Source organism: Camelus dromedarius, chromosome 19 (assembly GCF_036321535.1).
Source record: "Camelus dromedarius isolate mCamDro1 chromosome 19, mCamDro1.pat, whole genome shotgun sequence".
Classification (NCBI taxonomy): Eukaryota; Metazoa; Chordata; class Mammalia; order Artiodactyla; family Camelidae; genus Camelus; species Camelus dromedarius.
The window spans coordinates 34,289,607-34,317,539 of record NC_087454.1 but is presented as its reverse complement, the minus strand read 5'-3'; the positions used below and the strand labels follow the sequence as shown (position 1 = coordinate 34,317,539).

The following is a 27,933-nucleotide window of genomic DNA, read 5'->3' as shown; positions in this document are numbered from 1 at the left end:
CGAAATAACACAGAACAAAAGCTCTCATGTTCTCTGACAGTTGTAGCATGCCATTAAGCAACCAGGAATTTTAATGTGTGTTTTTTTGGTGTGTGGGGGTGGGGTGGGGGGTGGAATTTATTTTTGTTAAAAAAATTGAGATATAATTGACATGATTTTAATTGTTGAAAAAGGGCTTGGCTGAATGGGTTGGCGCATTTAGTGAGCACTTACCATAAGCTGGGCACAATGCCACAGCTTTTATATGCCTGGTCTCGAGTCTTCACAGCATCTTGTGAGCTACGTCTGTTTATCTCCGTTTTTCCAGATAAGGACAATGAGCCTTCGGAGGATTGTGTGGCCAATACAGGGCCGCTGGGATAATAAGAGGCATATTTAGAACTCAAACCCAGATTTGTCTGACTCCCAAGCTTATGCCCTTTCCACTAATTTTAGGTAGGAATGTAGCCAGTTATATGCAGGAATTTTCTGTTCAGATTTGAAGGATAAGAAAAGGTGTTTTAACCAACAGTCCCAACTAACTAGTGCCATTGACAAAGAACTGCCATATTTTTTTCTCAAATATGCTTCTGTGAACTTGCTTTGCTACAGACTTGCTTGACCACAGACTTTGATGTGGTCAAGTCATAATAGGTCTCCCAAAGGGCTTCTTACAACCTTACCCACAGCATCACGGAAACCTGGGGTTTCAGGTTGGCTGTTTCTGCTCTAAGCATGGTCCCTCCAGCCTCGTCTGAATACTATTTAATTGAGACAGAGAGCGAGAAGGAGGCCTGGAGAAGCATACACGAGCCCAGGCCCTAGTGTGATGGGGCTGACGTGTTGGAAAAGGCAGACCCGCCCCCACATCCCTCGTTGGTAACCGTCGAGACCCAGACACTTGCTGTTTGAGAGAGGCCCGGAAGCCCCACAGAGCCGGTCACGAGGTGCTTATCGGGGCACAGGTGAAGGAGGCCTCCCTCAGGGTGGGCACCGCCGACTGGTTTGACTCCTGGGAGCAGAGTGGCAGTGAAGAGATCTGGCAACAGAAGACCCCCAAGCTGGAGCTGCTCGGGGGAGCCAGGTACTACCTGGAAGCGGAGCACCGAGGGAGAGCCCCCAGCAGGGGCGTGAGGATCGGGGTCCAGATCCACAACACCTGGCTGAGTCCCCAGGCGGTCAGCACCTACCTCCGGGAGAAGCACCAGGTCCGAGCCCGGGCCCACAGACTTCCGGACATCCAGGTCTGCGTGTCTTCCCGGTCCCGTGGGGTTGGGTTCCGGGGCTGAACTCTGCAAGGAGTATAGTCCTGCCTAGTGGGGGGATGGCTGGCTCGGGGCCAGGAGACTTGAGCCGTGATGATAACTCTGCTGCCAAAGAGATGGGATGTCCATCCAGTTAGGGTAGTGATGACTTTTTAAAAAAAAATGCAAAGTCTTATTGTAGAGATGACTTCACTCGTGGACTTAGTTTCAGGAATTTAAGTTCCTCGTAAATCTGCCTTTGGGAACGTATTCCCCAGAGTGGAGATAAGGTTTTCCCAGCACCCACACCCGTGTGTGCTTGCATGAGTGCCCGCCCACAAGACTGCAGCTTTCTGAGTCCTGTTTCCCCATGTACTGTGTCCTCTCAGCCAAGGTCAAGGCTTTTATTTCTTTCGGTTGTACCCCATATTTCGGTTGAACAAATTTGGTGTACTTTTTTTTTTTTAATTGAAGGATAGTTGATTTACAATGTCGTGTGTGGCATACTTTTTTTTTTTTGGTTCACTTTTTGGGTGTGCAAGGGTGAGTCAATATAGACATGCCTCTTAAAGCTGACAGTCTACTAGTAAAACACACGAAGAACCACAGAACCAAGTGGAAAACAACTCGAGGTGTAAGATGGTCTGAGTTCATTACACAAGCGCGATGTGCCCAGCAGGGAAGCAAAGCAGAGACTGAATCGGCCTCTCAGAGAGTGTGACATGCTTGTGGCTGCTTCTGCCTCCCAGGCCACCCCCTCCCCCCAGGAGGGAACTCGGCCAGAAGGGCTGAACGTGGGCCCTTCGGTGGCGACATTTAAGAGAAGGAGGGGGCATGCATCAGCAGGGAGACAGATGGGTGTATCCTGAGAAACGTCTTCATTACCGGATAACACTTGTGTTCTCCAGATAGTTCTAGATGACAGTGAGTTAAAAAAAAATTGAGATTAAAATGAAAAGGAAACACCAAACCGGGGGAGTATGTCTTGTGTTCCTAGGTTGCCTCTCTGGTTCAGTGAGCATGTTGTTTAATCTGGTGATTCTTGACTTGGTAGATGCTGACCGTGTCTGGCGCAGGGCACTTCCTCCTCACGTGGGACGATGTCTCTAGCCGGCCAATCCCGGCAAATGCCACAGCCCACCAGGTGGGAGCCTTCCCCAGACAGGGAGGGGCGGGGGAACTAGGGGGGGCCTTGATACCCAGGGTGTGAACTCTGGCAGTCTTCCTTTTTAACAGATTCAAGCAGCCATTGAGGGGTTACTTGCAGTCAAGTGCGAACTGGACCCCCTTTCGGCAAACATACTGCTCCGGCTGGGATTCGAGCAAGGTGCCGTCCCCGGTTTGACAAATTCTCACCCTTTTCTTGCATCCTTGTCTCTCCCTCGCTTTCTCTCTCTTTTTTCTCTGTAACATAGGACGAGTCTTCATTTCTTCTCCAAGTTGACTCCGTTCAGAGTCAAATGAAGGCCTGGAAACTGGATTTGGACACAGAGTGTCCAAGGGAGGGGCTGCATGCTTGGGAGGGAGCTGCTTGGTGTAGGAATCAGAGAAAGAGACTTAGAGACCAAGGATGCTGGGCACTTAGCGTCAGGAACTGTGTCTCACGCTCCACAGGGGGAGAAGGGCAACAGATACAGGAGGGAGACAGCAACACAAGGCAAATCTTGTTTAATTCAAATCGCCTCTCAGATAAAGGCATTGTGACATCAGACCGTAGTCTAACAGATTCTTAAAATGTGAGGGTGTTTATAAAATGCTAAGGCGAACTAAGTCAACTACAGTCAACACTTTTTTTACCTCTTTGCTTCTCAGTAGTTTTCTGTGTCACGGTCCACATGGAAAATGGTCAGAGTCTCGAGACTGTCCGAGCTGGGGGGTGCTGGCCCCCCAGAGCCCCGCCCTGCTCGCCCAAGGGTTGAGGGGCCAATGTCACGGCAAACCTGTAACCTGTCCCCTGCAGACGTGTCGGGAGGCTCTTGTTAACATTCACGTCTGTCTTCCTGTCTTATCTGAACTGCGTCCAGGCCCAGAAGGTTCCAGCTTTGATGGGCACCTCACCAGTGGGACAGAGCCCTTCTGTGGGAGGTTCAGCCTCTATCAGCCTCGACACCTTGTCCTCACACCCCCGGCTGCCCAGAAGGGCTATCGGCTGGACCGGTACACGCACGTGAGTAGCAGCCCCCTGCTTCTGGGAAGGATGGGGAGGGAGGGATCGCAGTTACTCCCCGGGGTTGATACTGAAGACGCAGAAGCACAAAGCAGTGAGTGCTGTGACTCACCCAAGGCGTCTCAGACTGTTTCTAAACTGCCGTCTCAGGCGTGAACACACACCTCTGGTCCTCCATGAGGGAGCTGCTCCGTGGAAATGCCTTTGTGTTATTAGCTGAGACCTACGGCAGGTTTTATATGCGCTATAGGATTTTTCTGGCTCTCCAGGTGTGAGTGCAGATTCTACAGTCAGACCCTCTGGGTTTGAATCCTGACTCTGTACGGTGCATGCCTTCCAGTCTTACTTGAGTCTACTCATCTGGGGAGTGAGTGATGATGTGGTGTGCCCCTCAGGATTTGGGTGAAGAGTAAATGAGATCAACTAGCAGAGCGCCTGGGCAGTGGCTCGGGCTCGTTCCAGGCCCGTTGTTACTGCTTGTTACAGCTTTCGTTATTATTGGTTATTACTGACAGACACACCCCTTCATCACCTCTTAGAGCCTTCGTGTCTGTAGCACTGCTGTCCTTCATAAGAGGGCATGGCTCCCTTGTCCTTTGGGAACCAGAGTGAGCGTTCCTGGGGTGGCTGAGCTCATGACAGTGGTTTCAAGTCCTTTCCTAGTTGAACGGGGGAGGGTCGGGTCTAAACGGTTCAGGTCGGGGTACCTCTATCTTCCGGCCTTTCCTCTGCAGCACAGGCTTCCAACAGGGGTGGGAAGGGGAGTTTTGCCCCCTAGGGGAGAGTTAGTAATGTTTGGAGACCTTTTTCATTGTCACCACTGGGCAAGTGCTACTGGCATCCAGTGAGAAGTTTCTAGGAACGTTGCAAAACATCCTACAACACACAGGACAGCCCCTCACAGAACAGCATCATCCAGTCTCAATGCCAACCGTGCCGAAGCTGAAAAATCCTGCTGGAAAGTCTTCGTGTGCCAAACAATCTGACTTAACTCAACATTAGAAACCCAGGCTGGCGGGGAGTTAAGGAATGAGGCTCAGAGAGGTTAAGTGACTAGCTCAAGGTTGCACAGCTAGCTGGATCACCACAGGGGTTTCTAACTGAGAGGCTCTACATCCTCACTGCCACGCACCATGCGAGGCATTTAATAACCCTTTGTTGGAGAAATAACAATTTATTCTCAACGTTTCTCTGCGGCTAGACTGGTAAGCTCCAGGAGGGCAGGAACAGGCGGACTGTGTCTCGGAGCGGGAGGCAGGTTCTAGGGAGGCGGAATGGCTGCGTCTCAGTGACAGAGCTAAAGCACTGATTTGGTGTCTCTAGCTGTGCCTTGCGTACAGGGGCCATGTGGATGCGATCCTGAGGGTGACCGTGTCCTTCACAGTCGGCTTTGGAAACACCGTTCAGAAGAACACCACCTGTGACTGGAGTCTTGTGGGGACCAGTCCCATCAGGTAGCCAGTCTGCGGGCAGGTGCAGTGGGAAGTCTGCCAGCTGGGATGATTAGCTCTTCTGGGGACGGTGGCCCCTAGGATGTACTAACTGTCTCCGAGACTGAGGCCTCGGGTACCAGCTTCACCTCTGAACACGTTTCATTGGGCAAAGAGGTTTGATTTAAGAGCCGTTAGTTGTTATAAATCCAATACTCCTCAGAAGGAGTCTGCCCTTCCTCCCAGGGACAGAATCGTAGACCATCAGGTTTGGAAGAGATTTCAGGGAACAATTCCATGACATTACAGATGAGAAAAATTGGGGCCTGGAGAATTTGTGACACACCAACATTCATTCAGCGAGAGGACAGAGATGCTGGAATGCAGTTCAGGCATCTTGAGCCCTTGATTCAGCTCTCTTTCCACATCTCTTAGGGGCTTTTGTAAGCAGTTTTGAACTGAAATAAGTCTGGTAACGTCCAAGAGTATTAATCATCTCTGCGCTTAGAGCCCAACATGTGATCTGCTAAAGACACACAATGATTTTGAAAGTACTGCTGAAAGCGAGTGTCACGATGGGTGGGGGGGGGGACGGGAAACGTGACTCCCTGCCGTGATCCCCACGCCGAGCTGAGCCCGTCTTGGATGGGGGTGTGCACTGTTGCGTGCGGGACTCCTGGGGTCTCCTGGCTGTGTGGCGCTCAGGCTCCAGGTTGGAGAGGAGGGGGCGGTGCTCACGGAAGACCCTCTGTGCTTGTTTGCAGCTGGGAGTTCGCCTGCACTGACCTCCGCAAGACCTGCGTGCATGACCCCGCGTGCCTCCAGCCGCCTCCGGCAAACTGCCCCGTGCTTGTTCATGGGATTGACCTCCTCCCTCTGTCTCCGGGGACGGGCGCGTTCTACGTGGATGAAGTTATCATTGCAGACACGAACCTAACAGGTGATGATCGAATCTCCTCTCCTCCACGGACCTGTCCGTCCAGTGCCATTCTCGAACTTTTCTGGAGGGGCTGCTTTTGTTTTCATGGAGAGGGGACAAGTGACTCTCCTTCTTTCCTGCCTGGACCCTAGAGAGCGGGTGGAGTTGGCACACACATGTCCTTGGCCCCCGTATCTCTCTAGCTAGTTCCTTCTTTTTCCCCTACTACCCGCGAGCTTGCTCTTGCTTTGGGTGCCTGTGATCTTACCCCAGTTTTACCACTTCCTTGCTGAGAGGCCTTGGTTTTCTCATCTGTAAAATGGGCTTCATGAGGGCCCTAGCCCATTGGATTACTGTGGAGATTAACTGAAATATAATGTGACGCACTCATCACAGGTCCTAACTGTGCTAAATGCTCAATGAATGTGATCAGTTCCCAGTTCTATGACCATGACTACTGTTAGGCCAGCAGGATTGCTCCGCCTCCGCATTAGTTAATATCTGTCGTATAAAGTGCTGGAAGGAACACAGCAATATCTGGCCGTGTAAGTGAGTTAAAAGTCTGATTTACCACCCTTAGGACCGGCTCGGGGGGGCCTCGGGTCACCATATCCTGGTGAGAATAGCCTCACCCTTCTTTCTGCCCACCTGGCTTCCTCCCACCCATCACTCAGAGCTCAGGCTCGGCCCCCTTCTTCACAAAGTCCCTTGACCTCTCTTGGGCCCAGTGATCTCACCTGGCTTTGCTTGTCTGGGGTCTTAAGGACAAAGATCAGGGGTCCTCCTGAGGCTGGCCACGGGTGACGCACACCCCGGGGGTGAGGAGTCCAGACAGATGCTCCCAGGGTCTCCAGGCTTCCAAATTTTGTTCACTCTTCCTTCTCCATCAAATCCCTTGTGACTCTGGGGCTTGGCTTTCCTGTTTTTCGCAGCTTCTCTCTCTTTCTGGCTCCCAGGAGAAAAGGCTGTAACAGATATTTGCATTTTGATTTCCATATGTGCATATTTTTCATCTCTTGCCTCAAAACTGCAGAGCTGAGGGCAGGGGAGCTTGGGGATGGGTGCGAAGAGGACTCTCAGCCCTGAAATTATGTCATCTTTGATCTTCATCAGAATTCCGTCTCTTCTCTGTTTCAGTGGTTTTAAGTGTTTTGGGGGCCTCTGGATCAAAAGGTCATTACTTCTTTCCAACTCTGTTCATGTTCTGACACACTTAGAAACTAGTATTCAAATGATGGGCTGTCTGAATGTCTTGGTGCCCAAGACAACTGGCTGGGGCCTTTGGTGACCCCAAGTGCTGCCCAGATTCCCGGAGGGCTGAGGGGACCAAAGTTTCATACACTTGAACCCACTGACAAGAAACTCAGGACTGGATAATAAATGTCGTTTCCCTTTCTTCTCTCCAAACCCCTGAAGCCTCGGATCCACAGCCCTTTCTCACTGCCGTCACCTCTTTGCCACCAAAGGCTCCAGTATCTGGAACCACATGGGGTGAGGTGAGGAGGGAAGCAGAGGGGCAGAGGGCAGAGACCAGGAACACTGACGGTGACTAGGGTGAAACCATCTGTTTCCCACTTTGTCTGCTTATCCTGTCAGCAACAATTTTCCTGGGAGTGTTACTTAATGGGCAGCATAAAATCTACACAACTGGGCTCAATATTCGTAGTTAATTGTCTGACGTTTATCTGATCTACTTAACGCTTGATTGTATTCTCCCTTGATGTCCTCTATGAAGGTTCTTTTTTTTTTTTTTAACATTTTTTAATTGAGTTACAGTCATTTTACAATGTTGTGTCAAATTCCAGTGTAGAGCACAATTTTTCAGTTATACATGAACATATATATATATATATATATATTCATTGTCACATGTTTTTCTCTGTGAGCTACCATAAGATCTTGTATATATTTCCCTGTGCTATACAGTATAATCTTCTTTATCTATTCTACATTTTGAACTCCAAGTCTTTCCCTTCCCACCCCCTGCCCCCTTGGCAACCACAAGTTTGTATTCCATGTCTGTGAGTCTGTTTCTGTTTTGTATTTATGTTCTTTTTTTTTTTTTTTTTAAGATTCCACATATGAGCAATCTCATATGGTATTTTTCTTTCTCTTTCTGGCTTACTTCAGTTAGAATGACATTCTCCAGGGACATCCATGTTGCTGCAAATGGCGTTATGTTGTCGGTTTTTATGGCTGAATAGTATTCCATTGTATAAATAAATATACCACATCTTCTTTATCCAGTCATCTGTTGATGGACATTTAGGCTGTTTCCATGTCTTGGCTATTGTAAATAGTGTGCTATGAACATTGGGGTGCAGGTGTCTTTTTGAAGTAGGGTTCCTTCTGGATATATGTCCAGGAGCGGGATTCCTGGGTCATATGGTAAGTCTATTCCTAGTCTTTTGAGGAGTCTCCATACTGTTTTCCACAGTGGCTTCACCAAACTGCATTCCCACCAGCAGTGTAGGAGGGTTCCCTTTTCCCCACAGCCTCTCCAGCATTTGTCATTTGTGGACTTTTGAATGATGGCCATTCTGACTGGTGTGAGGTGATATCTCATTGTAGTTTTGATTTGCATTTCTCTGATAATTAGTGATATTGAGCATTTTTTCATGTGCCTATTGATCATTTGTATGTCTTCCTTGGAGAATTGCTTGTTTAGGTCTTTTGCCCATTTTTGGATTGGGTTGTTTGGTTGTTTCTTATTAAGTCATATGAGCTACTTATAGATCTGGAGATCAAGCCTTTGTCGGTTTCATTTGCAAAAATTTTCTCCCATTCTGTAGGTTGTCATTTGTTTTACTTATGGTTTCCTTTGCTGTGCAGAAGCTTGTAAGTTTCATTAGGTCCCATTTGTTTATTCTTGTTTTTATTTCTATTGCTTGGGTAGACTGTTCTAGGAGAACATTTTTGAGATGTATGTGAGATAATGTTTTGCCTATATTTTCTTCTAGGAGGTTTATTGTATCTTGTCTTATGTTTAAGTCTTTGATCCATTTTGAGTTGATTTTTGTATACGGTGTAAGGGAGTGTTCTAGCTTCATTGCTTTACATGCTGCTGTCCAGTTTTCCCAACACCATTTGCTGAAGAGGCTGTCTTTATTCCATTGTATATTCTTGCCTCCTTTGTCGAAGATTAGTTGACCAAAAGTTTGTGGATTCGTTTCTGGGCTCTCTGTTCTATTCCATTGGTCCATATGTCTGTTTTTGAAGGTTCTTTTTATTTAGGGGCAACTACACAACACTTCTCAGTTAGTTCTCAGAACCCCGTGAGATGGTCCTCTGAGCCCCACTTGATAGATGAGGAAACCAAAGCTAAGAGGGGCTGAGGGTCTTGCCCCAAATCAGCTGGGATGTGGGGGAGATAAGAACCCAGAAATCATTGACACCAGAGCCAAACGTCTAAAGACTTCGTACTCAGCTGAGCCAGTAAACATTTAGTGAGCACTTACTCTGTGCTGAACATTGGACCTGCCAAGACTCTGCCTTTAAACTGTTTACAGTCTCGACTGTACAGACTTGGAAAAGAAGCTGCCTTTTTACCCGGTGCCTATGAGGAGGGAAAGAGGATATCCAAGTAGATTGTGCTGGTCCTGTAAGCCTGCCATCCCATGAAACTCTCCCTGCCAGGCAGACTGAGATCTGTCATGAGTCCCCTTTACACATGAGAAAATGGAGTCTTACAGAGGTTGTATTGATTAGCCACATGGTAATCACCCAATGAAAGTGGAAATCAGAATCTGAACAATGATGTTGCACTCTCTCTGCCCACACGTTGACTCCACGCTGTGGATAAAATTCAGGTAGCTCCAGTGTGTGCCCCGTGTGTTCAGTGTTCCTAAGGAGTGTCAGCTAGTGTTCCTGGAGTTGTCAGGGCTTTGGGAAGGAAAGGAGGAAGGTAGCAGTCCACACTGCAAAAGATGATCTGTGTGTGGCGGGGTCGGGGGACCGCCAGTGGCACCAGCAGTGGTGCTTGGCCCGCTCGGGGCGCGTCGAACTTTGCTGTGGAATTAGTCGTGGTCTCCTTAGACCGTGACCTTGCATGTTCCTTCTGGAACTAAACTCCTGCCTCAGCAGATAAGTAGGAATCTCTGCTGTAAGTGATCACGGAGATGCAAGTAACTCAGCCTCTCCAGCTGGGACCGTCCACGTAGCAGCTCTTCCGTCTTGATTTACTTGATAATCGTTGGATCCTCCGTCTCCAGTTTCTCAAGCTGACTCTGGAACAGCTCGCCCTGGCGGGAATCTGGTGGAAGTGCTCTCTGTGGTGGGATCCCCTCCTGTCTACAACATCACCTCCTGGTTGGCGGGGTGTGGCCCGGACCTCCCGCTCATCACTGCAAGGTAGGGAAACTGTCCATCCTTAAAACTGCTAACTGGCCTTGAAGACACAGCTTTTCTTTTATCAGGAAAAGCTGGCTGTCTTGTTGCTTAAAGCAACAGTTCTTAATCTCAGGGATGCTGTCCATATCAGACTCATCTGGAGGTCCTGTTAAACACAGACTGCTGACCCTGACCACGTTGTCTCTGATGCAGTAGGTTTGGGGCAGGGCCTGGTAATATGCATTTCTAATGAGTTCCCAGGGGATGCGGTTGCAACTGACCTGGGGACGACACTTCAAGAACTAGTTCCTAGTGAATTTGTTTATAAGTAGTTGCATTTTAACACTTTCCTGAGGTTCACATTACCACTGTTTTCTTTTTGCTCCTCTCTTTCTATTCCCCGTGTATTAATCTTACTAGAATCCCTGGAGGCAAAATGAAATTAGTCAAGGGAACAAAGCCAGGAAGTTCTAGGATCTCACCACCAGATGGCACTAGAGCCCCACTGATTATTGCCTCTTCTGCAACAGTCAAACCTCTGTAGCCACCATTTACATAGCAGTAACTAAGAGTCAGACTCCTCCAAGCTCCCGGGAACACATGCATGCTTTAATTCGTTCTTTTAATTTTCCACTAAAACCCCAGTAGGATGGGAAGAATTGAGATGTCTTGTCTTTAAAATTTCTCCCCACCACCCACCTCTTTCTAACATGTTCCAAAATGAGTTCTCATGGTGTATGAACAGTAGGCACAGAAAGCTTGAATCTGTGTCCCACCTTCCTTGACTTAGTGTTTCAGGGTCCCCTGGGAAGGGAAGATGCAAGAAGGAGTGAAAGAGCCCCAGTGGTGGCCAGGGGGCCGTCCTGCTGTGCAGCCTGCGGTCCTGTGTGCCCAACGCCAGAGTCACTAACTCTGAGAGGCTGGAGTGTGACTCAGGTTACTCGGAACAGGTCCACCCTTAGAGTGGTCCTCATGCCCTCCTTTTCTGAGCTTTCCTCAAGTCCCTCAGCTCCTTCGGGAAGCCTCCAGCCTCAGCCAGTCAGGACAGCCTTCAGACTGGTCCAGCCTCCGACACAGATAGTACCACTCGCACTGTTTTGCCTGGTTGTACGTACGCCCCTCAGTGTGTCTTACTTAAAAAATGTTATTGATAATCTTCCTTCATGTTCATTGCTGAAAATTTGGAAAATACAGAAAAACACTTGGAGAAAGACACCAAGCCCTCGCACCCCGCCTGCTCAGAGATAACTTCTGCTAACGCATTGGATCCACCTTTTCCCCAAGCAGTTTTTGTACACACGTGTACATGTATATATTCACTTTGTAAACCTCAGCTGGGGACCACACATAACACACTGTGTTTGCAACATGCCCTTTTCATCTAATGGTATAAATTGAATCTTTCCTCATTTCATTAAGCATGCTTGTAGAATATGGTTTTAACGGCTGAAGAGTATTTCATCTCGTGGTGGGTCATGATTTATCTGACCCATTTATTGTATTAAAAGCAGGATTAGGCAGAGTAGGGGGAGGGTGTAGCTCAAGTGGTAGAGCACATGCTTAGCATACACAGGGTCCTGGGTTCAATCCCCAGTACCCCCTCAAAAAAATAAATAAGTAAACTTAATTATCTCCCCCTTAAAAAAAAAAAACTGCAATACATTTAAAAAAAAAAAAGCAAGGTTAAGCAGGCAGCATATTTGCACACAGGTGCTGGATAAGGAGTCGGCTAGATGAGGTGGCCTGTTTCTGCTGGGGACACTGAGAGGGGAGGTGTCTGTGGATCAGGGCCCTGACTTTTCATCTGGTTATGTAAATGAGGTTCGAGAATACCAGGTTCTCCCTTCACTGTGTCAGGACCAAGACAGCAGAGGCCAGTCCTCACTCTCCACTCTGGGCCCCTGTGCTCCCAGGATCGGTGGTGGGGGGAGGGTGGAACACCCCTAAAGAATCCTCATGTTTACCCTGCATTTTCTCTGCTGTGCTGGGAACGCGAGCGGATGGTCTGGAGAGGTGGGAGGCTTCCTGGTCTGTGGATGGATCCGTGTTCTGTCTGGAGCAGCTGCTGGGGGACACCGCGGTTAATGCTTGTTTCTGCCGCAGCTCTGTGCCCAGTGAAGGAGCAGAGGGAGGATCCGGGTCGGTCCAGGCGACAACACGGAGACTACAGAGGACAAGTCCACCTTTAGGGGGACACTTCCGCATCCAGCTTTCCGACACAGTGATTCCTGGTAAAGGGGCCGTCAGGGGTACAGCGTTTCTTGTTTACATTTTTTATGGCATTTCCAGGCCATCAACCTCCTGCAGGATTGCCAGGCAGGGTGACAGTCTTGAAGCTGTTTTGTTTATTTTCCAGTGTCTGAAATGATCTTAAAATTAAAGGGCTGGACAATAAGCATAACCCATCATTGTTAATATGATCCCAACCTTTTAGTTTTATAGACGTGGAAACTGAGTGGATTAGCTTCCTGGGGCTGTCATAACCAATGGTACAGCCTTGATGGCTTAAAACAACAGAAATCTAGTCTCTTACAGTTCTGGAGGGCAGAGTCCAAGAGCCAGTTGTTGGCAGGGCCACACTTCCCCCTGAGGCTCTAGGGGAGGATCTGTGTCCTGCCTCTTTCTACTTCTGGTGGCTGCCAGCATCCCTTGGCTGCAGCCGCATCACTTCAACTCCTGCCTCCCTGGTCACGTTGTCTCTTCCTCTACTTCTTCTTTGTAATAGAGGGACTGGGGATTGAACCCAGGACCTGGTGCATGCTAAGCATGTGCTCTACCACCGAGCTGTACCCATACCATGTCTCTTCCTCTTCTGTTTCCAAAGTCCCTTTGCCTCTCTCTTTCAAGGATATGGATGATTGCATTTAGGGCCAACCTTGATAATCCAGGGTGAACCCCTCTTCTCAAGATCCTTAACCACATCTTTTGCCATATAAGGTCATAGTCCTAGTTTCCAGGGATTAGGACAATGACATATCTTTTTGAGGGCCACCATTCAGCCACTAGACTCAGGCTTGCCCAGAGCTCATGCAAATAGTTAATGTCAGGGACCAGATATGAGCTGGGGTCTTTGATTCTCTGATCAGTCCTCTTCTCTCTAGAGTCTCCTGGGCCCAGATTCACGGTAGTCATGGCCCTTCCGAATTCAACGCCACAGTGACACCATATGATAGTGAGGATTTAGGGATCATAACAAATGCAGAAGCGCTGCCAGCTGCCGTGAGGGGAAAACAGCTTCTAAATCATCCAGAACGTACACATCTCACCAAGGACAGGATCAGAAGTGATTCTAATAGGGTATTTATTTGATAAAAACATAGAGGAATCAGAAAAGAGGCTCAGGAGAACTCTAGAGTGGCTGGAGAAAAAGTGATGCATGGGCCAGAAGTCTTCTGCCCTCCCAAGCGGAAAGACGCTGGGCTTGCAAAGGATCTTCCAGGGTGGAGGACTGGAGTGTTACTCTCATAGGGCAACTTTGGGAAAGTTGATGGCCCCTGGGCTGCTGGAGTCTGAGAAATGGGTGAGTAGGTGCATCAGAGCCCTGTGCCTGGGAAGCCCACTGCTGTGCTGTCTTCCTTCTCACGAATGAGAGCCCTGTGGCCTCTCTCTAGAGACTTACCCTGCCATCGTGTTCTGTCTCTGAGGCTCCTCCTCCCATCACTGCCTATGACACAGCCAGGGAGCAGGGAGAGAGCCAGCCCTTCACCGGGCCTTTTGAAATGATGGTGGCCTTCAACTTATGTATTTGTGCAGAACAATAATTTTTTTTTAAAGATGAGAATTTTATCTGCAAATTGGAAATACCGTGGTATTTGACTAACACTCCAGGGCAAGTGTGGGGTTCAAGAGGAAAGCTCTCGTGTAGGCTGAAGGCCACGTGGGTTTTAATCTAAGCCTGGCTCACTTGGTTGGCAAGCTTCAACATCAACCCAGGTTTCATTTTCTTCATCTCGAAAGCAGGCGTTAGGACATCCAGGTGAACCACCTCTCAGGGCTGTTGGGAGTAGCTAATGAGATGGAAACTTTTGGTAAAGCATGAAACAGGGTTCAAACACCAGCAAGGCTGCAGCCCAGGGTGTCGTTATTTCTCCCTGGGGACGTGGAATGGGGAAACGCGTGGTTGGGCTTAAAGGAAATTCTAATCGAGAAGCCGAAGTTCAGCGCCAACATTCCTCAGCTGGGTTGTCTGAGTTTTTACGGGTGTCAGCTGCTGTGTGTCCCCCGACTCCCTGTGAAGGGTGGCCAACTTCTCCCTGTTCACAGGGCTGGCTAAATTTTCCTGCAGAAAACCCAATATTTAATTAGACTTTAAGGCACTACCAGGATAGCTGGGGTTTCCGTTTTGAGTTGACAGTTGAGATAGGTTTGCCTGAGCGACTGTGTTCTCGGCTTGAGACATGTGATGCTGATGGAAGAGCTCATGGTGTAAAAAGTGAGCATCTGCTTGTAGCTGCCTTAAAAAATGGTTTAATGGGGCTGAGGGTTCTGGTGAAGCTGGGTTTTGAACTTGAAGTTCTCCTGCGATGTGTGGTAGCAGCCTGACGTGTATTGTCTCATCTTGATAATGAGACTCTGTGAGGCGGTGTTATTGGTGTCCTGTATTTTCTACATCAAAACCTTCTCCCCCAGGTGTCCCTGTGCACATTTCAGCCAGTCACCTCCAAAAACTCTTACAGAACAATGCCGACGACTTCACATCCAGGTACCTCAACGTCAGTGACTTCACTGTGACGGAGGATCTAAAGTCTTGCTACGAACACGTGTGGACCCTCTCTTGGTCCACCCAGGTTGGGGACTTGCCCAATTTCATCAGGGTAGGTATGGTATCCCTTTTGGCTTTGTGACTTTGATACCCTTGGAGCAATTCTGTGGGAAAAAAAATCAGAATTGTATGAATGAACACTGTCATGATTTGTTAATTTTGTCAGAATAGTCAAGGTCAGGTCAAGGACCTTTCTTTCTGAAAGTTTTCAAGACATAGTTGAATCTCATGCTCCTGATAAAGCAGTTTAAGCTGAGCATCTCCCTTCCTAACTCAGTGTAGGTAGAGAAGTCATTGGTCAGTGTCCACCATGCAGTAGCTCCACATCTGTTATTGGATAATTTAAGCAGATGTGATTGTCTTCGATTATTGTGGAGGCAGATGGCGCAGCAGAAGGAAGTTTAGGAAAGGATTTGCTGTCTTTGGATAATGACAAAACCAGATGCTCTTGCATATTTAGGGTTTTGAAAAATAATCTAATGATCATCCAGCATTTGGTTTTATAAAGTGAAACCTGAGATGAAATTTTATTCTTGTGATGTGATATTGTGGGTCATCTGGTTTCCAAAGAAAATCCTTGGGTGGAGATGGAGGAAGGATCAGAGCCATCTCCTGGCACTTGATTTTCTAGAGTTGATTTTGTTATTTTGGGTTGCACACTGTTAAAATAAGAAAGCACACGGAAACAAAATATCTCAGGGCTTACAAGATGAGTATGTTGTGCCTTTCTCGGGCAACAACACTTCCCATTAAATACTTCCCTGGTCAACTGGGGCCTCCAGTAGCCATTATGGACTATTAGGTTTCTAGATTTTAAGCCCCACTCACTCGATTTTTCATTCTCTAGCTATCTGATTATCTTAAGCAGAATAATGTGAAAACACCTCTGGTCATTTATTTTAATCAAGAGTTAAACTTCTGTGCCATGACGAAACTCACCAGAAATGTAACCATCTCAGGTATCCGACGAAAACCTGACGGGAGTGAACCCTGTTGTGACCACGCGTGTGGTATATGACGGTGGAGTTTTTCTTGGACCCATATTTGGAGACATGTTGGTCACTGCCAACGAGCACACTCAGGTGAGAGCGGATGGGCCCTGCAACGTGCAACTGTTAGTTTCAAGTTGATGGCAGCCCCTCGTGATTTGTAATGCGGACCAATCCCAAGGGTCGGTTTTCCAATCCACAAGACAGGGGTGGTTACGGCTGTGCTCTGTCTACTGCCACGGGGTCTGCAGAGGACTCTGGAAATACAAGTGAAGTGCACGAGCTAAGTCAACCCTTTTTTCTCTTTAAAACGTCCTTTGCTCTTTCGCGTGTGTGCAAACTCCTGTTGTAAGTCATCTGCTTTTAATTTGAGACAATTTTAACATGCAGAAACTGTAAAGAACCATATCACCAACACCTGAGTACCCAGATGAAGATTAACAATGGCCAGCATTTGATATGTTTATTTTATCTTCTTTGTCTTTGAATAAAGTAAAATAATGAATAAAATAAAACATTGCTGATGAAACCGGAAGGTTCACGATCACCCGTGCCTTCGTGCCACCCCCAAATCCCTTCCCTCCATGAGCAGACACCCTCATGAATAAGGCGTGTGTGCTTTTTAATCCTTATTTTATGTGTAAAGGGTCAGAGTCATATCTTTTTTCGCCTTTCTCATCTCCAAGATTTGCAGAGTTCTGTTACATGAACCCTAGTCCCAGTGAGATGGAAAGACATATAATTTATTCTTGGGGCCTTGTCATTCTAGGACAAAAAAAGACCCCCAACCAAATGTCCAGATACACTCTAATTTTCAGTTACACGACCATGTAGTGAGGGTGGAAGGAAGCTGCCTACTTCATTGGCCTGTCCCTGCAGAGAAAGGGCTTTTCATAGGGAGCAGGTACTCAGTGCAAAATAGAAAGTGATTACAGAAGTCCTCATCCAGGTTGAACTGACTTCTGTGCGACACAGAGGGAAGTTACTCAAGAGCGAGCATATTTAATTGTAAAAATGTTAGGTTTCAGCATATACTTACCACCCTTTAAAAAAAGCCTAATGTGTTTTGAGTCATGCATTACAATATCGGGTCTATTATTGGAAAATAGAAGGAAAAAAGAGAATTAAGTGAATCACTAACGGTTGAATTTGGGTAAACTTTGCAAGTACTTTATGAATACTCTGGAGCATATGAAATCCTGCATTTGCTTTGAATTCTTCTGCCTTTTTCCAGGTGGTTGTGCGAGTGAATGACGTACCAGCTCATTGTTCAGGTTCATGTTCCTTCCAGTACCTCGAGGGGTCGACTCCCCGGGTCCACTCTGTGTGGTATGACCTAGGTATGATTTGTACTTGGCACTGAGATGGGTGTGAACTTCAGCTCAGAGTGATTTGTTGGAGGCTGCGTGCCTGGTGAGGGGCGAGTAGATGGTGGGGTCAGTTCGTGCGGTGGATATTGAGTGATGCAGCAAAAAAAAAAAAAGTATTTTTCAGCTATCAAAACGATATGGTCATAATTTGAAATGGTGGATTTTTGATGACTTAACATGTTTTATTCTCTTTGTCCCTTGCTTTTTATTTTTATTTTTTGAAACAGTTGATTTACAGTGTTGTGTTAGTTTCTGGTGTACAGCAAAGTGATTCAGTTATACAGATATATGTATATTCTTTTTCATTATATTACAAGTTATTGAATATAGTTCCCTGTGCTATACAGTAGGTCCTTGTTTATCTATGCTGTATGTAGTAGCTTGTATCTGTTAATCTCAAACTCCTCTAATTTATCCCTCCCCACCCATTCCCCCTCTGGCAACCATAAATTTGTTTTCTATGTCTGTGAGTCTGTTTCTGTTTTGTAAGTAAGTTCATTTGTCTCATTTTTTAAGATTCTACATGTAAGTGATATCATATGGTATTTGTCTTTCTCTGTCTGACTTCACTTAGTATGAAAATCTCTAGGTCCATGTTGCTGCAAATGGCATTATTTCATTCTTTTTTATGGCTGAGTACTATTTCACTGTATAAATACATACTGCAACTTCTTTGTCTCTTGTTTTGAAAATTTCTTTTATTTGATTCCCCCCCATTTTTATTGACTAGTGATCTCCTGTTACAGTTTGAGAAAATTTAAGATGAGGCTCTGTGCTGTAAGAATAGATGCAGATTTCAGAATAGGAGTCAGCATTCAACTCGTTGAATTTTGGGAGAGGAAGGTGAGAGATGCTCTCGTCAATGGAGTGATGTCACAGAGAGGTGATTTCTTTCTCTTAATTTCTCTCCTCTTTTAAGATGACATTGACCTGCTGGTTTATATTACCGGAAGCAGTTTCTCTGACGACTCACAGGCCTTGCAGGTTACAGTGAACCAAACGCATTGCAAAGTTATTTCCTCAAACCAAACGAATGTGGTGTGTCGGACAGGCCTGCTGCCCTTGGGGGTGCATCGCATCTCAGTGTTGGTGAGACCTTCTGGTCTTGCCGTCAGTGCCAGCGGAGGAGGCCTCTTCCTAAACGTGGAGCCCAGGCTGGACGCTGTGGAGCCTTCCAGAGCTGCAGACACTGGTAATCAGGGGCACTTGCCTTGTGTCTACCCCTCCGAAGCGTGCCTTCTCGCTGATACACAGGAATCTAGTCCTGCCGTGTAATAAATCATGATGCCCAGCATTCTGTTTTCTACCATCAGCGTTTCCTCCAATGAGCAACAGACATTTGAGCTGTTAAATGAACTCACTTGCCACAAAAGGGATCATAGTTTGGCTGATGGCGTCAGGCGTAATTGGGTGGATCCCTGAGTCATTAGGACAATCTGATCTAGTGGAAACAGTCCTAGATGAGAAGTTAGGACGTGTGTCTGGGTTTTCAGTCTGCCAGAGTCAGAGGTGTGACCTTGTAGATTTCAGCTACTTCTATGGGACTTACTTTCCTCGTAGTGATGCAGATGGGCACAATATCATTTATTGAGTACCTCAGTGCTTACAGCTGCCCGAAAGACGGAATTATTGTCTACTTTTTTCCAATGAGATAATAGTGGTCCTAAGGGAAGAGTGAGTGACTTGCCCAAGGCTTCCTAGCGGAGAGGGGTGGAGCCAGGATGCCACGCAGGATCGCGGGGTGCCAGGGCTCCTGCCTCTTGTCCCAGTGCCGTGATGTCTTACCATCCACGGGGTCGAGCACTGCCGGGCTTGTAGGCCTCCCCGTGTTGAGTGAGATTGAACTGAGCCAACAGGTGGGAAAGCCCCTTGAAAATTAAAAACATTTGCAAATGTGAGGTGCAGGCCTGGCCCACTAGGAATGCAGTGGGTGTCTGAGAAATTTTGTAAAATGACGTACACTTGGCTACTCGGCTAGCAGGCCAAACCAGCTAGCATTTGAGTAATGGGTGACAGAGAGGACAGTGGGCTTGCCAACACCTGCCCCACGGGGTGTGGGGTCTCAGTGCAGCGGCAACCACAGATCTCTCCATGCTTTCCGAGGGACACGGCCAGCCTAAAACCACCTGGCCAGGCTGCAGGAATCTCGGGAACACCCTGCTGTATATGTGAGTGTGTGATTTTTAGAGCGTGAAAGCTCTTTCCCTCATGCCTTGGGTTTTTGTCATTGTGTATCCTGTTGCCCGAAGGTCCGTGGCAGGAAGCACTTCTTAAAGTAGTGTTTCCTGGCTCCAAGTTCATTGTTCAAAGGATCATTTCGTTTCTGACTTGACTTGGACTAAAAGAGTAAACCAGGAGGCCCATTCTGCCTCCTCTCTGCACATGAAACAGCCAGCTTGCCTCCTTCCTCGGTAACTCAAGGAAGGAGCCAGGCGGTGCGAGGTGCTCAGAGTGAAAGCTCACATTCTATATTAACCCAATAATTGTTGGTTAGAGTTTAGGGCATACAGTAGTCTTCCCACTAGATTTATAAGTGGCTTTGGTCTTCCTATAAAGTTACCTTTGCCATTCAGGCTACACCGTCCTTCCCACCCCCGATGCCCCGGACCGTGGGCACCTCCAGGGCAGACGGGAGACTCAGTCATCCACGTCCTGTATACACAGTGACTCGCACAGGCAGACTGGCCACCTGTTCTGGTTTTCCTGGGACTGAGGGGTTTCCCAAGATGTAAGACTTCCAGTTTTAAAACTGGGATGTGGAACTCTTAGTGCTGAAACTCGGAAAGTCCCAGGCAGGCCTGGAGGAGTTGGTCACCCTGACAGGGTGTGCTGTACCAATAACACATGGTGAGAGTGTTTGTCCGGGAGGATGGTGTGTCACCCCTCTGTATTTCAGTGAAAGATGAAACACTCAGAGAAGGGATCATGTTGAGTGGGTCCAAATTAACTTTTGGTGAGACAGAAAGGGAGAGAGAGAGAGGCTTTAACTGCTATTTTCCTTATTACTGGATTTAAACTTTCCCTCTGAACCCTTCCTCCACCCTGCCAACTACCTAGTATCAGCTAGTGTCAGCCAATCCATCCATCCATCCATCCATCCCTCAGCACTGACTGAGCTCCCTGCGGAAGACGCTGGGCCAGGGGCTGAAGACCATGGTTCTCACAGTGTGGTCCTGGACCAGTGGTACCTGCATCGTCTGGGGGCTTGCTGGAGATGCAGCACCTCAGACCCCACCCCTCACCTCCCAGTCAGTCTGCACGTTTGCACGATCCCTTGCATTTTCTTTTCTTTCCACTCTGCACGGATGGAGTCTAGGTTTCTTACAGCCCTCTCGTAAGTCCTACTGGTTTTCAGACCAGCTAAGGGGACTCATTTTCCCGGGGTTGAACTCTGAGACTGTGGTGCCCATTATGTGACTTGAACCCCTCGCTCCCCAGGGAGGGGTCCCCGAGCCTGCCCCTTTTCTTCTGCATCCCCTGCTAGGGGCATGGGTCCCCCCACATTGCTTCGCCTCCTTTCCTACCCGACCCCACCCCAGAACAGCTTTTCTGCCAGCCTCCAGGCTGCTCTCAGCAAGCGTTGCTCCGCACGTAGATGTGTGTCTGGTGTGTTTGGAGGTGGGGGACGTCCGCTCCGCGTCCTCCTCCCGCACCATCTTGGTCTCCCCAATTATTGCTGTTTTCTAAGATATCTTAATGCCTGGCAGAACATCCCACTTTACTCTTATTTTTGAAATTTTGCTTTCTGGCTATGGTTGTTAATTATTTTCCACTGAATTTTAAAATCAGCTTATCTAATTTAAATTAACCATCCTTTTCATGTTTTTATCATGAGTGTGTTGATGCTTTAGCTTCACTTAGAAAGTTATGCCACCTTGTGATACTCTTTCTGGACATTTACTTCAGTTTTCTTATTTAAGGTTTTTTTTTAGTTAAAGTTTATATATATATGTTTTTATTATAACAGAATAGTTATTGTGGGTAAAATATTCATTAAAATCTGTCCCCTAAGAGTACATCAAAAGTTTTAGACTGAATTGGATTCCCTTCCCTTTGTCATAATGATTACTACATCATTGCTGTAATGTCTGGTTTTTTTCTTTAAGTTTTAACCCGGCTATTAGGTTCCTCAGCAGCATTTCAAAAGTTTCTCCAAGTTTCTTCATATTCTTGAATTTTTCTTGTCAAGATGCTTCCGGATAGTGTATCTTTTATGTTGCCGTTGTGCTGTTGTATCTTCTCCAATATTACTCTTTAACTTAGAAGGCCGTTGCCCTGAATCCTCAGGGCATGTTTATATATTCCACTTCAAAGTAATAGTCCATTCAGTCACCTGCCCCTGAAAGGTTTTCATCAGGTTGTGTAAGTCCCCCTTTCTCAACGTGACACGTCTGGGGTGGGTAACTTTGCTTTTGCGCCCCCTCCCCCCTCTCAAGGGATGTGTGTCTCTGTTTGGTGACCTCAGGGCTCTTCTGATATCCCCTTCTGGGGAGATGCAGAGAGAATCTTGGCCCTCACCCACAACAAGGGGGCTTCCTGTCCATCAGCGGGATCATGGGCACCTCCTCCAGATGGGACCGTGTGCTGTGACACCAGTGTGATGGGGCCACACCTCATCTCACTGATGTCTGCGGTGGGCAGGGGAGTTTCTGTGGTTGAACTTTAGTGGCTGAATGGAGATCCCGATGGCATTTGGTGACGACGTCCGTCATTTCTGTATCATCACAGGGACTGGAACAAAGTATGTGTGTATCAACTCACAAAGCTGGGAGGGCTAAGGCTGTCATTTAAGGATGAGGGAAGTGAGGACCAGTGACCTCAGGGACAGTACTGCAGATGATCTGCTCTCAGTGGCAGAGCAAACTCCGCCCTGACTCTGGGCCCACTGCTCCTTCTCCCATCTTATAGCTGCTCTCTTACACTCGGCTTCTTGGGAAAAGAGTAAGTCGTGTAGAATTGGCTGTCACTGACAGTAGTTAAGAATCACGGGCAGAGAGAGTTTTCGGAGGTCCTCTATTTTACTCTGTCTCACTGCACTGGTGTGTCTGTTTTATTCTTCAGTATCTCCAGGATGCGTTACTCCTTCTCTGCCTTCTAGTCGCTGTTTCTCCCACCTTATTTAGTACCTTATGTATTTAACTTGGAGTCTTTTCCTGCAGTTTAAGCATGCTTTGTGTTTTGACTAAGGAGCCTCATATGTTGATTTCATTTTCTCTCTCTTGCGGGTAATGAATTTTTGTCTGCCCGTATGGCTGTGGGTCCCACCTGAAAACGCTACTTTTGTATAGGAGGGCTCTGGGCCACCATCCGAGGCTCCGGTTTGGAAGATGTGAGCCTGGTGTTCTTCGGATCTCAGCCGTGTGCCGTCAACGTCACCACAAGCCATTCACGAAGAATTCAATGCAAAGTTCCACCCAGGGTGAGTGGAACCTTTTGGCATCTCCTGTCTGGGTGGGTGACTGTTATTAACGTGTTGTGTAAAGTTCTCAGTGAATCATTTCTTAGAACTCAGTTAATGGACATGACCTGTTCATCAGGAGAATGTGCTTACTTTACTTATGTGGAAGCACTTCCGCTATGAAGTGAGGAGCTGGCTCCACCAATGGGGCTTATAATTAGCATCTGTCAATTTCTTTTAAAAGGAGATGAACCAGTCAGTTCCACTCTATACTCTTATTTTTCATTTTAAGAACTTTCATAGTATTAGTGCCACAGAATAGATTTATCTAGTGCTCCTTCTGAGTGTAGGTTTGCAAACATATCTCTTATAATCTCATTTCTTTCTCAAGCAAACAAATAACTAAGTTTTCATTAGCAATTCTGTTTTCTGGCATGGATGTGACTGGGGAGCTTAGAATCTTCCTCATGTCTGATTCCTATGGAACAGCTTCCTAGTTAGTCCCTGCTGCTTCCCTTTTTTTCTCAGAAACAAGTCCCTGGGCTTTCCTCTTCCTCTTCAGTTAGTGCTCAGACAGTGTAAGAGATTTGGGTCCAGGCCCTTCCCCGCTGCTGTGGGAGAACATCACTCTCACAGCTGAGGTTGGATTTCTATTCAGAGTTCACGTCAGCGTCAACAACATTTGTAACACATCTGGAGCCCGAAAGAAGGCTGTCTACTGAACGATAAAGATCTCTGGAGGAAGAATAGGTTTGGAATCACCTTTGATCTCTGGTTCCATTAAAAAAAATTTTTTTAATTGAAGTACAGTCAGTTTACAATGTTGTGTCAATTTCCAGTGTACAGCACAATGTTTCAGTCATACATGAATATACATGTGTTTGTTTTCATATTTTTTATCATAAGCTACTGCAAGATATCAAATATAGTTCCCTGTGTCTGGTTCCATTTTTTATCTCATCTGGTTATTCAAATATTATGAAATATTAGCTTTTGTGTATCAACTACATGCAATCCTGAGATATGGTTGTGTTGTCATTTGTTTATTTCCTGTTATTGGACATTTAGATAATTTATAGTTTCCAAAATTTCCTAGGTACAACAGTAGAGCTTTGATTATCCCAGTAACTGTATTTTGGGGTGTATTTATTTTTCTCAGGATAAATTAATCTAAATGCTGAAGTGTTTGGCATGTGGTATCCAGTTATCTGAAATTCCTTTGAAACTAATGTTCTCATCATCACCGTGCGAATGTCTGACTTCTGGTGCCTTGGTCAACATCGAGTTTTAGCATTTTAGTATATATTTACCATTTTAATGGGTAAAATTTGTAGTTGTTGGATTTCTTTTACTAGGAAGAATAAACATTAAGAAAGCTAACATTTAATTTTGAACAAAGTTTGCATTTTGAACATGCCAAATTCAAAAGGTAATAGTAAGACAACCACGCTCTTCTCTGTCCCACTGTCCTGTTGTTCAAGTCTTCCTTTCTGAAACGACCACTTTCAATTCCTTTGAATATAGTTACAGGACCAATTTTTGGCTAAGCCAATAAACTATATTGACATTATTAAACTATTTGAATGATGCTGGCAGAATATATTTTTTATAGTTTGTTTTGTTCTTAGAGTTTTTTATTTTTTATTAACATGTCTTGCTTATAATAAAAAAATCCTCTGTCTTTAAAAAAATTTCATTATATCAGTTGCTCTTTTTTTCTGGAAGCTCTCTGTTCTGTTTCCATCTAACCTGGTGTTTTCTAGGTTCACTGTATGGGTTTCAGCCTGGAACTTCCCTTGGTTGCTCTCCTGAGTAGACTCACTGTTTCTTGGTGTTTCTTTCTCTTTTGTTTGGGTTACTGTTTATTTCATGAGATCACAGCCTTAAGAAATATCCCAAGAAAGAAAATGTGGGGGGAAGGTGTTCTGAATACTTAAATGTCTGAAAGTATTCTCACCCGTGATGGATAGTTTAGCTAGATATAGATGTTTATTTCAAATTGCCATTTGTTTTTTTTACAGAACCAATTGGTGCGTTAATTGCAAATCATTCTTATTTACTCTTTAACCTGTTGGATGCTACACTTGCCTAGTCTAAGCACTTGTCACTCGGTGTATGTATGTGTGTCTGTGTGAGAGAGAGGGAGGGAGAAGGGGAGAGAAAGACTTGAAACAAGCAAATGCATTTTTTAAAAACAATTTTCTTGAAATTAACCTTTTAAACTGATTCTGTATGGACTTTGCTCAAGTAAGCCTTACTTACAGGGCTGTGATTTTAAAAATTAATTTTTCAGGGGAAGGATGGACCTATTGTGAGTGTGACTGTGATCAGAGGGGACCACTCTGTGGTTCTTCCCACGGCATTTACGTACGTCTCCTCTTTAAATCCAGTAATCACGTCTCTCAGCAGAAACAGAAGCAACGTAGCAGGTAAAATACATGGTGCTGCAGGATCTTTTCATTTCAGACCATTGATGCTATAAAAAGGGCAAACACTGGCCTCTTAATTTTACCAAAGACAGTGTTATATTTTGGATGGAAGTTATTTTTCTGAAAACTTGGATACTAATTTCCTCATCTTAGCCTTCATTGAATAAATCTCCTTATATCTATTTTTCCCTCTGAAAGACTGGGACCATTTCCATCATGAAAATGACATGGGAATTCAAAGGGAACCATGCAATAAATATTTATTTTGTACCTACTCTGTGACAATAATAACAGCCCGGACATATAATAGACATTAATCCTTGTCCTCAATTTATAGAATTATTAGTCTCAGTTTACAGATTAGGAAACTAAGGAACAGAGAGCAAGTAACTTGTCTAAGATGTTACCTGCAGTAAGTTACTGAGCAGGGATTTGAACTCAAGCAGTTGAGCTGCAGATTCCAAATGCCTAGCCACTTAGAGTTTATTGTGAAGTAGGATTTGGCCAGCAGGTCCTTTTGTAGCAGTTATTTGATGTGATTGGAGAATAGGATGTTCTGATTAACTAAGAATTCCTGTTCCTTGAGACATATACATACATACATATATATATATGGTGAATTCTTTAGCATCCAACTATATGACACGATTTAATCTTGCTTTGATGATTCAGCTGATGCAATAGAATGGAATTGTGACAATTTATTATCATGTCATACCATATCGATTTGGAAAAGTAGCAGGTAGCACTCCGTTCTGCTTAATCGGATGCCAGATGACAGAGTTGATGGCAGTCATGTCTAAGGGTTTATTGTTGCAAGACCATTACAGTTCCCAAAGAAGAAGACTGGACTTAGTGTTTTCGGCACTATTTTCATTTCCCTTTGCTCAGGAGTGCATAAATAAAGGGAGGTGTCCTTCAGCCTCTCAATATTGTTCAGCTCAGATAGTACAGAAGAAGAATTTGCTGCCTGAGGCGACCAAAGTGTATAAAATTCCTTAGTGGTATAGATTCTTCCCAACGAAGTAGGAAAGGGAGGAGGGAACGCCGTGTTCTATTCAGATTTCAGTGATTTTGGCTTTTAATAAAATTTCCCACCTATAATGAAAAGAATAAATACATTGCATCAGTGCCTCAGAGGCATCTAGGATTAGCTTGACAATTGACCAAGAGCCCAAGGAGCACATGTTATTGATATATACAACACGGCACATTATTTGCAGAATTTACACTTGCATTGAGATCTTTCTACAGGCAGAATAAAGAACATGTTATAAAATCCACAATGAGTAGATACCCTGTTGGGAAAAGCTATTCTGAAAGTTGGAGAGTTACATATCTCTATTCAGGAAATGATGATGTTGGTGATGACAGTAAAGCCAAGATGAAATCAAAGAAAGGGGAGGAGGGGCAGGGGAAAGAGGTGGAAGAATCTGATGGAAAGGACCATAATTAGTATGGTTTTTGTCATCAGCGCTGGATCTGAGTGAATCCCAACTCAACCACTCCTTGGACAAGATACTTAACTTCCTTTATCTTTAGTTTCTTTAATTATTAGGCGGGAATAATTCTTTCAAGGTTATTGGGAAAACTGGAGATGAAGTAGGGAAGAGTACCAAGCCCAGGAACTACCATGGAGGAAGCATGCAATAAATGCTTTGTTGAAGTCAGCGCCATCATTCTGGCAGACACTGAATGTTGTATGAATGGGCCAAAGATGGTCTCTGGATATTGCCTGTATGTTGTTTCCTTTTTTGCAGCAGGCTGAGGTTCATGAGCTCGAAAGTCCGTCAGTGCCAAATTCAAATTCTTACACACCCAATTGTTTCCCATATAAGCAGGTTTTTTTTTTTTAACGTTTTAGAACCTGTATCTGCCTTACACACCCTGCAAAACTGCATTTAACATCTAGCCATAGATAAGACTGACCTGGGGTCCATAAAGGACTCGCAAAGCCACTGCTGCACTACAGAGCTCCCCCACCCAGAAACTACCCACCGGGCTGCTGAGTGACACCTATGGGAGGAACCTATAAGCTCCCTCTCTGATCTCCCTCTTCCCCAAGAGCTCCTTTGCCTTCCTCTTCTGGGTTGTGGTCTCCTATTGTAGCCTCTGGAAGGTCTCCTGCGGGGAGATTCCCCGCTCTGTGGAGCCTGTCGAAGCACCACCATGCACAGCTCATTCTGTGCTGCTGCCACCTTGTGGTCACATCTTTTCCTTGGTCAACCCCGAAACCTCCCGACACACAACAGTGAGATTTCAGACTTCACAGTAGAAGTGAGGCTGGGAAGACAAGGAGTAAGGAGGCTGTGGAACAAGGAAGAAAATGAAGCTAACTGAGGCCTTTTGAGCGCTGTACTACCCGCGAGGCTGTCCTAGGACATCTAACTTAATCCTTACCACAAACCCCATGGAGCGGGTTTTGCTACTTAACACCTTACTGATGAAAAATCCAAGGCTTTGAGAGCCCAGGATGAGTTGCCCAAAGTCACACTGGTAGTTAAACAGCAGAGCGAGGGATTGAATGTAGCTTCACAGTCCTCCTAACGTGCCAGAATCCCTCTTCAAGTTTTCTTTTTCAAGCAACCTCTTTCTCCTCCTCCTCTAATTGGCTTGTGTCATCCTGGAGATGCCAGCTTGGTCCTAGTTCTCAAACATTTGTGTCTAAGAGAGCTTTGGAGTTGCTTTAGCCCAAGCTGCGTCTCTGTGGGCACCCTGAGACCCAGGACAGCAAGTATATTTATCACCACTCCTGCTGTGGCAGATTTGATTTCTGGCTCTCATTAGGACTCAGGTTGTCTATGGACTGGATTCCCTCTTTCCTCTCTCTCCAGTCGATCTTACAGATTGGAGGAAGAGCTTTAGTCATATCCTTTTGTTGCTTGGAAGCCTTTGGAGGTCTCCACTGTCCATTGAA

At 46.0% G+C, this 27,933-nt stretch overlaps 1 protein-coding gene across 9 annotated transcripts in view; it reads left to right on the top strand.

Moving 5' to 3' along the window:
- The window catches only part of PKHD1 (PKHD1 ciliary IPT domain containing fibrocystin/polyductin), a 368,588-nt gene that overhangs the window by 23,352 nt on the left and 317,303 nt on the right, over positions 1 to 27,933 (top strand). For all 9 annotated transcript variants that reach the window (XM_064476570.1, XM_031434550.2, XM_064476573.1 and 6 more), the window contains exons 16-29: positions 945 to 1,223; positions 2,278 to 2,367; positions 2,460 to 2,550; positions 3,248 to 3,390; positions 4,714 to 4,844; positions 5,585 to 5,760; positions 9,951 to 10,089; positions 12,172 to 12,299; positions 14,698 to 14,882; positions 15,790 to 15,912; positions 17,054 to 17,159; positions 18,109 to 18,381; positions 22,478 to 22,608; positions 24,881 to 25,016. In XM_064476570.1, the coding sequence (XP_064332640.1) occupies positions 945 to 1,223; positions 2,278 to 2,367; positions 2,460 to 2,550; positions 3,248 to 3,390; positions 4,714 to 4,844; positions 5,585 to 5,760; positions 9,951 to 10,089; positions 12,172 to 12,299; positions 14,698 to 14,882; positions 15,790 to 15,912; positions 17,054 to 17,159; positions 18,109 to 18,381; positions 22,478 to 22,608; positions 24,881 to 25,016 (2,131 nt within the window). The remainder of the gene's footprint in view (positions 1 to 944; positions 1,224 to 2,277; positions 2,368 to 2,459; positions 2,551 to 3,247; positions 3,391 to 4,713; positions 4,845 to 5,584; positions 5,761 to 9,950; positions 10,090 to 12,171; positions 12,300 to 14,697; positions 14,883 to 15,789; positions 15,913 to 17,053; positions 17,160 to 18,108; positions 18,382 to 22,477; positions 22,609 to 24,880; positions 25,017 to 27,933) is intronic.